Raw genomic sequence first — 12,163 nt, 5'->3', positions numbered from 1 at the left:
GACTTTGTTAAAACTTGAGGAGGGACCACAGACTTCATTTAAAGCCTGTTAAGAGGGGGTTGAAATGTTTCTACTTCTCTTTCATGAAGGATGAAGAAGTTAGAGGAATCTGATTGTAACAAACACAGGAATAGGGGGCATAGGCTATATGATTTATCTTTCCTGAAGAAAAGGAGGAACTCAAGACCTTACATTGTTTTGCCCTGAAACAAGGCAGTTGAGACTCTTGTTTGCCTTGGCCTTGGTGAGGGGAACCTTGAGATTAGACAGGGTAAGACCTCAAAATAACTTTTCTTTTCTCTTGATTTGCCACAGTTCCTTCAGCTGAATGTCCACACATTCCCATCTCCCTCAGATCGTTCCATAGTGCACTAAATTGGCAATGAAAACACACAATTACATAAACTGTAAATAAAACAAACAAATGGATGTGTGAAACAGATATTCTAAGTCTATATTAATAAGCACAATGTAGTGGTGTTACGATGCAGAACTGGACCAATAGATTGAGCATGCCTTGCCTACAAAAGTTTGTTTGTTGTTGTGTTTTGGGGATTTTTTTAAATAAAAGAATCCCTTCTCATCTATAGGCTAGTTGGGAAAGTGTGTAAAATACAGTCTTTGATTTATGGAGACCTGAGTTCCAAATCTATCCTAGGTCACAATACTAAGTAAGTAATACAAGTAAAAAAATATAATCTCTTCTTAATCTATTTCTTACCACCACAGATCTACTATACGGCTTTGAAAAATTGGCAGTGTGCCTCACAGAGGGCAAAATTTAGTTCGGCACCTGCAGATCACTTTCCTCCAGGAGCAATGACCAGTTGTACGCAGTGACCAAACAACCTTATTAAACCATGTATTGTTTATTTAGCACCAAAGCAAGAAAAATACCTTAAAATAATAAACAGGCTATATGGATTGCTAGGCTTCCTTGAGGATTACCATCCCCTGGAATTTTGGGAAGGCCCCAGCTGCTTCAGACACTCCTCCAGGACCTGTGTCTGCGTCCTTGTCAGTCTGTTCTCCACAGAACAGCTTGCTGACAACTTCCCCCACCTCCCTTGATCTGTGGGAATCCAGTCTTAGAAGGTCAGGTGACAGCAACAGTTAAAAGGTCATTTTACCACCTAGGCCCATCCAGACAACTTTCTCTTTCGGGTTCAGATCTTGCTTCCATCATCCATACCTTTGTCTCTTCAAGGTTTGATTATTTCAATGCATTCCACATGGGGCTACATCTTGAATCAATTTGGAAGCTGGAACTGGTGCAGAAAGGCGGCCACCCACTTGGTAAGCAGGGCATCCTACAGAGAGCACATGTTCTAAGGGCAGGCTGTAAAGCTTATTTGTTTCATCTAGACTTTGAGGAAAATCTAAGGAGGCTGAAGTGCAGGCAGATACATAGGGATGTTAGTATTTGGTTACAGGCTGCTGCTCAATAGAACCGGTAAGTTGACTGTATGGCATATTATATTGCATTTTGGTTTTGTAATTTCAAATGACCAGCAAGCCACTTAGATCATGTGAATGGGTGGTATTTTATTATTTATTCTAACTTGAAATAAAATTAAATGAATGAATAAATATCCATCTTATTGCAAACAAAAACTTTAAGCTTTTTTTTTCTGGTAGGGCTGGAAGAGAGATATTTGTGCATTTACTTCTCCTTAGTGGTGCTCAGATACCATAGTGATCTGTGACTTTAAAAAAACCTACAGAAGTTAAAATTAAGGTACTAGAAGAATTTAGATTTGGACTAGTAGTTCTGACTATCTGACTTAGGCAGGGAACTTACCAAACTATCTTATCTAACCCATTAGTACTCTAGTTTGAGTATTTGAACTGTATAATTGCCATCTTTTTCATTCTCTTGAACCAGGAAAGAATGTTTCCCTCTTGCTTTCATCATCTGTGAGAATCAGCACTGATGTGTTGATACAATATGACATCAAGTATGGTTACACTAAAGTCATTAAAAGACAATGAAAGCCTTGAAATCGAAATTTTCATGTCTTTACGTTTCAAACTGGTTTCAGAGTAGCAGCCGTGTTAGTCTGTATCCGCAAAAAGAAAAAGGAGGACTTGTGGCACCTTAGAGACTAACAAATTTATTTGAGCATAGGCTTTCGTGAGCTACAGCTCAGAAGTGAGCTGTAGCTCACGAAAGCCTATGCTCAAATAAATTTGTTAGTCTCTAAGGTGCCACAAGTCCTCCTTTTCTTATTTCAGACTGGGTATCACAAGATGATGTGCTTGATCAGGCAGATGATGGATACCATAGAAAACAGGAGAATCCTGCCTGAATTGTAAAGGTGGGCAGGTACAGAACTGCCTTTCTTCTTTCTAATGGGATGAAGAGCGTGATTCATTTGTTAATTTTTACTCCATACGAGCTTTGAAAAAAGGCTAACTGTCTTGTAATTATTCGTTATAGAACATTGTAAAGTGTGTGTAAAATCACAACAAAACAACTAACTTAAAAAGAATCTACAGGTGCTCAGCACCTCTGAAAATCATGTAATCGTTTAGAAAAGCATTTAGGTAACATGTTGAAGTCCTTATTCAAGAATGCACTTACAGATATGCTTAAGTGTTTTACTGAATAAGGGCCTACTAGGAGTATTCAAATATGAATTTAGGTTCTAACTTAGGCACGAAGTTTGAAAATGTTGGCCATACTGTACTCAGGCAGTTAGCACCAGCAAATAGTCAACCTCTTATCAGAAATTTGACAAAATTGCTTGACCATACATCTAATCTGTGAGAGAACCTTTGGACTGCCAGTTAAGGGAGTTAAGAAGCTTGTTCTGACCTCAGCTAGGCAACTTCTTTATGATCATTTTGCAATTGACGAAGGAACTCTGGCTTAGGTGCTGAATTTGCTTTCTTAACTGAACTGTGGTGGTAATCCCATAGGCAATCTATATTTCTTATCGGATAGGTTATCTAGACAGACATACTAGCATTAATACTCAAGAAAATAATATGGAGAATCAGTTTGTTGCTTATTACAATCACCTGCACAAGGGAAAGATTTCCCCTCTGAAAAGTAAAGATTTGATATTGTAAAGAGAGACGTTTGTCTTGTTTAGAAAAATGGGATACTGAAACTGGGTCTGCTGTATTTATATGGTATAGGTTTGCCATTAGATAATATTGGGGTTTTTTAAAGCTCAGCTCTTTTACCCACATATGAAGGGCCCAGTTCTGTTCCCATTAATAGCAAAACTCCCTTAATTTCAGTGGAGCAGAATCAGGCCCCAAACCTACAGTAATGGAAACATGAACCTGAGTAAAATCAGGACATGATTAAACTTTAGGCATCTAGTATATCTCCCATCTTAGTCAGGGGTCACTAAAATACAGCAAGATACTACCCATTAAGCCCCAGAGAGCTAATATTTGAAGATTTATTGTGACATTTTGGTGGCTTATATTATTTAAAAGGAAATTACTCGGCTTGTTTTCAATGTGTTTGTTTATAAAAAACAAGGTATGTTACTTACTTTAATAATAAACTAAGTATCTTCATTATAGTGACATTCTTGTGGAAAAATTCACTGACTTCATATATACTAGAAAATATATTAATTACGATTAGTATTATTAAAACAAATACTGAGTGCAGTAATGATTGAATATTGAACATAAAATGCCACCAATTTAATTATGTTAGACATAATTCTCATTGCATTACTATTGGAAAAAATAATACTTAACAGTAATTTAATGCTGATGCATATTAATAAACTAGTCCTATTTTTCCACTGTTAGGTTGAAGGTACACCAGGACATAGTGATAATCCTGTTCAAATAATCCTATTCAAATAGAGGATTTACATTTCCAGTATATTTATCCTATTAAAAAAATTGTTTTTAAGCTCACAAAGAATTACAAAACTGATCAGTCAAAATGTGTCACACAAATGCTGTCCCATAACTGAGCCAAAACCTCTCTGGCCTCTGCAGCCACCACAGCTGCTCCTTCTTCCAAGCTGTAATCAGCATCCCATGCTACACTAGGCATTCATGGCTGTCCTTTCCTCATGGATCATATATTTCATTCCACACAGCCTTTACCAAATACAGCATTTGGAATCTTAGAAAATATTGAGCTTTCTTGATATAAGAGACCTCATGTGGGTGTGGGTTTTTCTCTGGCGGATTGGATGTCAGTCAGAGATAAATTTTAAAAAGCCCAGATTCTTTCATAAACAGGGAGACAAAAAGAGGGCACATCATGCTCAAAATTCACACATTAAGAAAAATGGACCTAGGATTGACCAGAGGAAAATGGAGGTGGGACTCCTTGCAACACAATGCCAATGTATACTTTCACAGAGGGTATCGGGGGTGGGGGGAGGAGAAGGACTCCTCCTGGCAAAATAGTAATCATAAGATAAGGCCTGACCCACTTCTCAGTAAATGGAGATGGGAGACAGACTGTACTTCCAGGCATTACCTTCACTTTAAAAATCTATTCCAAACAATGGCCCAGAACACTGTCTTTTCTCCTGCGGTCATGCAGGGTTCATAATTCCTTCAGGGTACACACCCATGTGAGGGAACGAACAGGATGCAGCTCATCTGCAGTCTTTCAGGTCCAGGACTCTCAGTAACTCTTTCCTGAGGAATGTTTTTTGTTCTTTTTTTCCCTACAGGGTGGGGAGAAGTTCTGCTTTTTGTGGCAACCCAGTGTTTCCCCTGGACAGATCATCTGCTGTGGAGCCAGCATCTGCAGCCTTATGGAGCTTACATAGCTCATAGAGCTGAATATATAACATGTGGGATCGGGCCCATACTAAGCTGGATCAGACCCAAAGAGACTGAATGAAGGCAAGTGAAAGTCACTTGTATTTATTCTCTGGATGTGTAAGTAATAAGAACATTCATTACATAACATCTTGAAAATTCCAGAATCTTCAGTAGCTCTCCAGCAAAAGTGTTGCCCATGGAACACCATAGGGGAGAGCGGGAATGAAGCATTGTTGTCTGCTCCTTCTCTTCCACCATCATAGGTAATAAATGATACAAAGGCAATTTTTAATTGCTGTGGTATTGCTGTTGGTGTGCCACTGTTTAAGTTGGATGAATATTTAACATATAAATTACACTATACATCCTAGTACTGAAAATAAATTTGCCCAGGTATGTGCATTCATGCTTATGTATAGTTTGTTCCCAGCACAATATATCCATGGCAGATTTATGCTGAAATGCCTCTACATTTTTATTGTTATATAGAAGGAAAAAAAAAATCTCTGTCTTGCATTTAGCTGAAAGTTATACGACAGGTCATAGAGATTCCATTGTTTTCCTCCTCAGGACCCAATAGAATTGAGTTTTGCATAAATTTGCATTGCTTTACAAATGCAAACCCTGATCCTGGAAGTGGACTGAAACAAGCTCCAGAGGATTGCCACATATGTTCATTGTATGCCCTGAAGTACACCTCTGATTGCTGATACAACAATATTTGTATCACTTCAACATAAGGCAACACCACAGTTAATCCAAACACTGTGCCTCCCTAGAGCCTTCAAAATCAGAAAAAAGGAAACGAGAACTCCAACAAGTAAAACAGAAATGAGAAGGGGAGAAAAAGAAATAAAATACTATTTACCAGATTTTGTGACTAGTTCATCAGAGAAATGATACAGCCAAAGAGTTGGAGAAGTGCATAATGTCTAATTCCAAAACATATTAGGCCATATCATGCCATCAGTGTATAATCAGAATGGGGAGTTCTGCCTAAATATCAATGGCATGATATTTGACATTTGATCAATGTCATTAGCTACAGAAATCACTACTCAATAGACATCTGAGAAAAATATTCAAACAACAAATATGTTTGGAGAACAAAGCTGGAAGAACAGAATTCCTGGTAAAATTATCACTCGCCAGAAATGGGGGGTTCACGGTGTAGGAGGGGATTCGGGGCTGGGGGGTTGGGGTGTGGGTTCCAAGAGGGAGTTTGGGTGCAAGAGGGGGCCCAAGGCTGGGGTAGGGGGTGCGGTGCAGGCTCTGTGAGGGAGTGGATTGTGGGCTCCAGGAGGGAGTTTGGGTGCAGGAAGGGGCTCAAGGCTGGGATACAGGCTTAGGGCATGGAAGGGGGGTTCAGGGTGCAGACTCCAGTTGGCGCTTACCTCAGGCAACTCCTGGGAAGCGGCTAGCATGTTCCTCTGACTTCTAGGCACAGGGACAGCCACGGGGGCTCTGTGTGCTGCCCCCGTAGCTCCCATTGGCCATGGTTCCTGGCCACTGGGAGCTGCAGAGCTGGCACTTGGGGAGGGGGCAGCGTGTGGATTCCCCATGGTCGCCCCTATGCCTAGGAGCAGGAGGGACATGTCACTGCTACTGGGAGCCGCACGGAGCCAGGTAGGGAGCCTGCACCAACCAGACTTTCAATGGCCCGGTCAGCAGTGCTGACCGGAGCCGCCAGGGTCCCTTTTCGACCAGGTGTTCCGGAAAAAAAAAAATGGACACCTGGCAACCCTACTGCCATATCACAAGCAAGTTAATAAGAAATGGAATATTTGCATCTCAACAGATTAAACAATGTTAACAAATTAAAAAATATACACAAATAATTGTATCATACCCATAATTATATCAAAGGGCAAAGCTTCCCCCCCCACTCCAGCTGCTCATCAGAAAGATAACTAAACACACACACACACACACACACACTCTTACACTTCTGAAATTCATAGAGAGATTATGGAGAGATTTCCAAATATTTCTGGTAAAGACATTCAGATATGTAACCCATATATAAAAATAGATATAGGAAATGTTCTCAAAAGGCACAAATTACATTTAGGCACTCATTTACTTTCAATGGCAGTTAGGAGCTTTTGAAAAATCTCCCCCACAGAAACTTCATGTGTTGGATTATATTTATTGTCGCTGATAATCATTAAATCAGTACTCAATAGTCGCCTTAACAAAAACAAGCAGATAATATGTTATGAAGACAGGTTTGAGCAATATTCAGGCTTTAATGTTGGAAGCACTTACAGTAGTGTACCACGCAAACAACAGTTCACTGTATTTCTACACAAATGGATACAAAAAAAAGAATCAGCATTTTAGGGGCTCTCTGAGAAAACAATTTTAGAAAAGTTAGTATTGTTAATGTATTTGCATGTTAAATATTAGCACGAACACAAATGACTAGGTGGTGTGATATGAAGATTTTACCAGCATGAGTTTACGAGGCCAGCCTCGTTACTCACAATTGGTATTGGACATTCTGATTTTATCCGTGTTCATATCTGAACTATTCCTAAACCATTAAGAGTTGAAGATTAGGGAAAATTGCCTTTCGAATGGCCCAGACTTACAATACAGATTTTACCTAGAACTTCCATGTCATGAAGTACCAATAAAATGCACACAGGTAATATGTAAGTAAAGGAACATGTAATTTGTGGGTCTGATCTGGCAAACCCTTACTACCCACTATAATCCTATTTAAGTGACTGTCTCTGCCCAATAACAAACACTAAATCCAGAGGTCACAGGATGGTACCCTTTCTGTGTAAAATTACAAAACTCTAGGAATGAAACACAAATAACCAAACTCATTGATTTCTAAAATTTAACTTACTATACCTGTTCCTCAATGGCTAGCTCCCTTTACTCCTTTATTTACAATGGCAAAAGTTTTTCCATTTTGAATAAATTGGACAATATTACAGATTAAACCCAGATCTAAAGTCCTTCTGCATGGAAAAACTCCATGAAAGTTCCACTCCAGGACTGGTTGCTGATTAGATAATGCCACTTATAAATACTGCAACTCCCCACCCCAACCAACCAAACTTCGAATTCTAAAAATTAAGAAAACCGAAAATTTGGGGGAGGAAATAAAATTTGTGATTATGTCATCATGCAGATCAGAGTGATATTTACATCCAGTGTTATATTCTCATGAAAATAAGGTTTAACAATTTATAGCCCCTAACTATAACATCAATAATAGACTCTGTGGTAATGTAGATATGCATTAACAAAGCTCAGAAATGGCATCTCAACAAGTAAATAACTTGATTGTTACACATTTTTTTCAAAAGATTTGTCATTTTTAACATTACAATATCTGTGTAGAAAATCTGCCAAGATGAAGTTATGTTCAATCAGATGGTTGCAAAAGATGCATCTGAAACACTGAAAATTGTATATATTTTTAAAATTGTATATATTCTTTTAATCTCAATAGATAAAAATAATTTATACAGAAAAAATGCATCCAAAGTAATGAGCTCTTTGCCAAATTTTCACCCAATGGAGCTTCAAATGGCCAAGTTAAAAAGCTCATTAAAATGGGAGTGAAAATAGAAACACTGACAAATCCTTGAACTAGTGGTACTACTAGGTGTACTATACACTACTATAGTACAATAGTGTTTCCAAAATGCTTCACACAGCTTTGATCAGATAAAAAGATACTTTGTTGGCATTTCCAGTTGCCAGAATTGCCATTTGTAATTAAAAACTAAAATTGGCACTCATTCTATGCAGGCAATTATCTAAAGGCATCTGGCAATATTCCTTGTTTACAGTGTTGCTGTGTCATGACTTCACTCAGTTTGGAAATTCATTTTTTTATAGGTTTAATACTGTGAACTTTATTTTAATCTTGGATTTTATTTAATAATTATCATTATGCTACCAAATTAAACAGAAGAGTCTCAAAGTAGGATTTCTTGGTATTTACATGATGACTGCAATAAGAAGTGTCCTAAAAAGTGATTTTCAGAGTATTGGTAAAGTACTGTCTATGCCAGAATATGTCCTAGGGTAAGAGATTCCTATTAAAAACACAAATAGCAAAGTGTACACAATAAGTGAACAAAAATAACAAAAGTTCAGTCTACCACAGTCGATTTTCATAATGAACCATTTAGAGGGGAATAAGTAGTTCTACTTAGTTGACAGCAATCTTTCACTAAATGAAATGTCACTTCAGACCTGTTTCTGTTGTTTTTTGTCGACAGCAATTTTGGTCTACTAAGTAAATCTATCCCTGAAGTACCTCATTAATCACAGTGCAGTGGTTCTTGGCAAGATACTCTATATGGCTATAAAAACTGTTATTAAAGAAGGATTTGGGGATTCCCATGCTGGTGTGATACAAAGCATTACTTGATCATAGGTTACCAAAGACAGCTTTTAACAAATAGTTGCTTTATTACTGAAAGTGTTACAACTGACATTTGCTCACTATACATAATCATCTTTTCAATGAAATTCCTGGAACTACCATTCAAAGAATAGTAACCTTGCATTTGCTCTATCCTGTGCAGTATGTTAGTTTTCTATGATTAAAGATAGTGACCCACGCTCACACACAATTTATAATATCAAAGATAAATTTTCTGTACTTTTTCAAATGTAAAGCACAATATTTTAAGAAAAAACATTTCTTTGACTAGTCTTAACATCAGTCATAGTTCATCTGGTTTACTGCAGCTTTCTGGGGTTAGGACTATGGTGTATTGCAACGACTTCTTCACAAACTCTGTCTTTAGACTGAATGATCTTTGGTGTAGGGAAATGTATTTGGATGCAGACAGAATACATAATAATAAAAAAGGACTAATATTGAACTAATTTGTTTTGGAAACCCTGGGGATACTTTAAAGGGGTTGCTTAAGGTAGGGTTTTAAAGCCTACATCACATAAGCAACACCCTGTCTTACGGAGCCAATTCAAGATACACCTGAATTCTCTTTGGAGGATAACATCTAGAATCACAAGAAACATTTTAGTCACATCCTCTACTAAACCCATGTACACTGCGCACACATCCAAAAGAGAAGAGTAACTTACTAGTACAAGTTGAAATGACATTAACATTCAAGAGACAACATAAATTAAGACTACATAACAAGATAACAATTTACTAAGTGCTTCCTAAATAATGCCCAACTATATGAGAAATAGTAAGGAACTTCTTGGAAGTCTCAGAGTAATTTATCATGATCATTACTAAAAGGAATTAGTTTGGAATTAATCCTAAACATTGAATATTTCAATAAAAATATAACAGTAACACTATGTCCATTAACTACTGCTGCTATGGAACTCAACTGGAAATACATATGCAATTTGCATGAATACTAAATGAGTTCATAATGATCAAAGCGATTATTTATAATACCTAATGAATTCATAATGATGGAAACAACACACTGCAGGATGCAAATGAGAAAATGGCCAATAATAATTAAATGGAGTAAACATCTTAAACTACATCAGTCCTGGTTTGTAAGAAGCAAAAACTTGGATATTTAAGTGCAGGGGTAATATTAAAGAGAACTGACTAGAACCTAGTTCATGCGTAGCTCATGAACCATCTCTGCATCCTGGCCTTTTACAATCGCCCCACCGTCCTTTTCAAGTTATTGCAGCCAAGAATTCCAATTCCCAAGCAACAGATACAACCGCATCTGCAAGCAGATGCTCGGTGCTTCCTACCTCTAACATGAACAGACACCTGCAAACTTACATTTCAGAACAGATCGAAAACGGTCGAAAAGCTGTGCACCAACACTCTGCCCTCTTTCCCTCCCTTAGCTCTGCTTTTTGTTTAGTTTCTGGGAAGAAGCACTTATAAAAGTGTCTAAAAATAACCAAAGGGACGAAACTGTAGTAAGAGCCTGGCTACACGAGCGAGTGAACGGACGCGGTGGGAAAACAGTATTAAAACCCTTTCAGCAGGGGAAGGATTTAAAGGCCCGAAGGGGAAAGTCCACATTTGCTTCCAATCAATTCCTCGTTGGGCATTTTCCGCTTCATGGTCAGGTCTAGGCTGCCTCTCTTTTCCCACCTTCCCATAGCGCCACGAGCGAGCCCAGATCAGCCTTTGCCTGCTGGCTGCCGGGGCCAACCGTCCGAGTGACAAAGAGCCATGCGGCTGGCCCGGGCAGCCCTGCCCCAGCACAGTCCCTTGCAGAAATGACCGCCAACGCGCGGGCCTTTCCCCGAGGGCTACGCGCTTCCCCCGGCACAGCAGAGCTCCCCGTCTCCCATGGCAGTGGCTCCCTTTGCCGGTTGCTGTCACCGCGTTTAAACGGAGTGGCGAGCTGCGGGGGGGGGGGGCGGTTGCAGCGTGCACAGACCACCCCAAACGCTGACGTTTCTGAGTCACTTTTTGGCGGGTTTTTGGGGAGCGCCACTCCCTCTCTCCCGCCCTCCACTGGGGGCTGTCACCGGCCGACAAGCCCCGCTCTCCAACCTGGACTTTCCCTCGCTTTGCCTCCCACCCCTGGAGAAGCGCTGCAGGCGAGCCACAGCCGTGCGCTTCCCTCCGCGCTCCTGGAAGATGCTCAAGGAGCCGGGGCGGGGCCGTGCCACCGCTCATGCCTCCTCGCTGCTGCGCGCCTCGCCCCACACCCCCTGCCTGGGCGAGCAGGCGCCGGGCTGGCGGGGACAGGTGCGGGCCGGCGGGGGGGTACTCACACGAACGCGTGGTAGATGAACGCCCAGCTGCGGGGTCTCTCCAGCACGTTGTACAGATAGTTTTGCAGCCTCCGGTACTTGACGTTCCTCCGGCAGCTCTGGCTGCTGTTGTACGACAGCGGCTTCCCCAGCAGACTCATCCGGGCTCCCCCTGGCTTTCCTCGCCGGTTCTCCCGCGAGCCGCCGCGGCCGATGGCGCTGCCGGTGCCCAGCAGGAGCAAGCCGTCCCCTCTGGGGGCCGAGTTCAGGAGCACCCTGCTGCGGCCGGACTCCACATCCTTCATGCCGCTGCCCGCGCGGCTGCTCTTCAGCCAGAGCCCGGCGGAGCTGCCCTCGTCTCCTCCGCTGTGCTTGCGGGGCATGGCATCACCACGGGCGCTGAGAGCGGGGCAAGAGCAGCACCGGAACAGGGCCCGGGCAGCCGCCGTGCGATCAGCTTCCCCAGGGGCGGGAGGGAAGCGGCCTGCGGAGCAGGGGAGAAGGCAGAAGTGAGAGAGGGGCACAGTGTCCAAACGATTCCCCCGGAGGAGGGAAACAAAGCGGAGCGGGCAAGGGGGAGCCGTGTGGGCCACTTTGATCGAGCAGGGTCCTTTCTCCTGAGCTTCTGGCAGGAAAGGAGCCCAGCGGTCCCCAAACACCCCGACTCGCCCCTCGGGTCCCCCAGACAAAGGGTGGGACTCCTGAG

At 41.3% G+C, this 12,163-nt stretch overlaps 1 protein-coding gene across 5 annotated transcripts in view; it reads right to left on the bottom strand.

Annotated features, from left to right (window-relative positions):
• KCNQ5 (potassium voltage-gated channel subfamily Q member 5) overlaps positions 1-11,840 on the bottom strand; it is a 515,957-nt gene extending 504,117 nt beyond the window's left edge. For all 5 annotated transcript variants that reach the window (XM_077811612.1, XM_077811613.1, XM_077811617.1 and 2 more), the window contains exon 1: positions 11,479-11,840. In XM_077811612.1, the coding sequence (XP_077667738.1) occupies positions 11,479-11,840 (362 nt within the window). The remainder of the gene's footprint in view (positions 1-11,478) is intronic.
• Positions 11,841-12,163: the final 323 nt, after the last annotated feature.

Source organism: Eretmochelys imbricata, chromosome 3, assembly GCF_965152235.1.
Source record: "Eretmochelys imbricata isolate rEreImb1 chromosome 3, rEreImb1.hap1, whole genome shotgun sequence".
Lineage (NCBI taxonomy): Eukaryota > Metazoa > Chordata > Testudines > Cheloniidae > Eretmochelys > Eretmochelys imbricata.
The sequence above is the reverse complement of the archived record's forward strand: the minus strand, read 5'-3'. Positions and strand labels throughout refer to the sequence as shown.